At 43.7% G+C, this 1,886-nt stretch overlaps 1 protein-coding gene across 1 annotated transcript in view; it reads left to right on the forward strand.

Moving 5' to 3' along the window:
- The window catches only part of VPRBP (Vpr (HIV-1) binding protein), a 65,876-nt gene that overhangs the window by 55,335 nt on the left and 8,655 nt on the right, over positions 1–1,886 (forward strand). The window contains exon 22 of the mRNA XM_006892311.1: positions 1,686–1,856. Coding sequence (XP_006892373.1) covers positions 1,686–1,856 — 171 coding nt within the window. The remainder of the gene's footprint in view (positions 1–1,685; positions 1,857–1,886) is intronic.

The raw sequence follows: 1,886 nt of genomic DNA on the forward strand, positions 1-1,886 counted from the left end.
ATCCACTTCTACCCCCTCCCTTCACATCTAAAATGTAATTAGTGTTAGAAATATATATGGGTGGGTGACTGATAGCAAGAGATAAAAAACCAAACCCCAACCCACTGCCATCAAATCTATTCCAGGTCACATTGACCTTGAGGACAGTTAGCGTAGAACTGTGTCCGAGGCTGTACCTCTTTACAGAAGCACACTACCACACCTCCTGTGGAGCACTTGGTGAATTCAAACTGCTGACCATTTGGTAATGAGCTGAGCACTTAACCATTCGACCACCATGGCTCCCTTAGAACTAAATAGGGCACAAAAATATGCTGAGAAAAAAGGCAAAAGTTGTAATATCTCCCCTGATTTTGTGTATGTGCCAGTGTGCTTACAAGGTTTTCCTAGCCTCACTTTACTGTCTCTTTCTTGACTCCTTTCCTGTAAGAGTGTGTGGTCTAGGCGAGGGAGCTGTGGCCATTATGTGTGCGTATGGCACACAAACAACCTGGTGGAGACATACTGTGCAAGCATCAGGATTACTGTGTGCTTAAAGAGATGTTTCCCCCATGCAGCGGCTAGAAGTTGTTGAAAATCTCGTCGTTGACCCGTCTCTAAAGGTGTTCCAAAACTATCAGAAGTCCATAAAGCAATGTTGGCAAGGGCAGTTCTATATCCCACTGTGTGTAGTTCTTGCTAACAGTAGTTAAATAAGCAGACGTTTGCTTTTTAAGCAAATGGCAGGCAGTGACAGGCTCCCTTCTTACCTTTTATCTTTCATTGGATTATTCTGTCTGGATTTTTACTAGGCTGATGTTGTATTAAGTAAATAAAATTATTTTTATCACAGGAATTTAATTCCTTTTGGTTTGGCAAGCCTTAATTGATGTTTTAGCAGAAGGATACATGACTGAATGTTGGAATCCTATTATTTATCAAAACAGTTGTCTTTGTGCCCTCTCCCACTTAGAGGGAAATAGTTTGGATTCTAGTGCAAAGTTGAAATATCTGGGAAGATGACAGTGTCAATTTTTTCACTCAAGGTATCTGGAGCAGCATAGTCTGTGGTGGTCTGGTCATTTTCCTGCCTTTGGGAAGTTCTCTTATGAATGGGAGGATGAACGGTAGTAACTCTAGAATATGTTTTATCTTTCAGCTTGGAACAGAAAATAATGGGTGTCTCTTGGAGATCGGTATTTAAAGTCTTTCCCCCCCCCATGCTTATGATAGCATTGAGAGATGTTCCTTACTCCTTTGGGTACAAGATCAAGGGTAGAAAGGAGCCTGAAGAGCTGGTGTTTATTGCCTTTTGGATAGAGACAGAAGGTTTTGTTTCAGCAGTTCAACTAATTTCACTTGCTTTGATTAATACAGAAGAGAAAGCACAGTCTGCTTGTTATTATTTAACTAGGAGCCTAGATGGTGGAGACTTGTGTGGAATGCGGTGTCCTTTTCCTTGGACGAGGCTGCATGTCTTTCTGGGAGGACCAGTTATCTTTGTCTGAGGGGTGCTTTGACTCTCTTAGGGGACCTGTGTATGCCTATCTTGTCATCACTGACAGCTCTGCTGGCCTGGGACATCTCTGTCACCCTCATGTTACCACCCTCTCTACCTCCCCTGTTCTTTTTGGGAAGACATACCTGTGGCCCTTGTGATGAGGTGTCAGCGTGTCTTCTAATGTATCTCACGCTTTTCTCACCAGGAAGAGGAAGAGCAGGAGGAAGAAGATGATGATGAAGATGACGATGACACTGATGACCTAGATGAGCTTGACACTGACCAGCTGCTGGAGGCAGAGTTGGAGGAGGATGACAACAATGAGAACGCAGGGGAGGATGGGGACAATGACTTCTCTCCCTCTGATGAGGAAATAGCAAACCTGCTAGAGGAGGGAGAGGACGGG

This window comes from Elephantulus edwardii, unplaced genomic scaffold (assembly GCF_000299155.1).
Source record: "Elephantulus edwardii isolate Elephantulus edwardi_28Jun2011 unplaced genomic scaffold, EleEdw1.0 scaffold00113, whole genome shotgun sequence".
Classification (NCBI taxonomy): domain Eukaryota; kingdom Metazoa; phylum Chordata; class Mammalia; order Macroscelidea; family Macroscelididae; genus Elephantulus; species Elephantulus edwardii.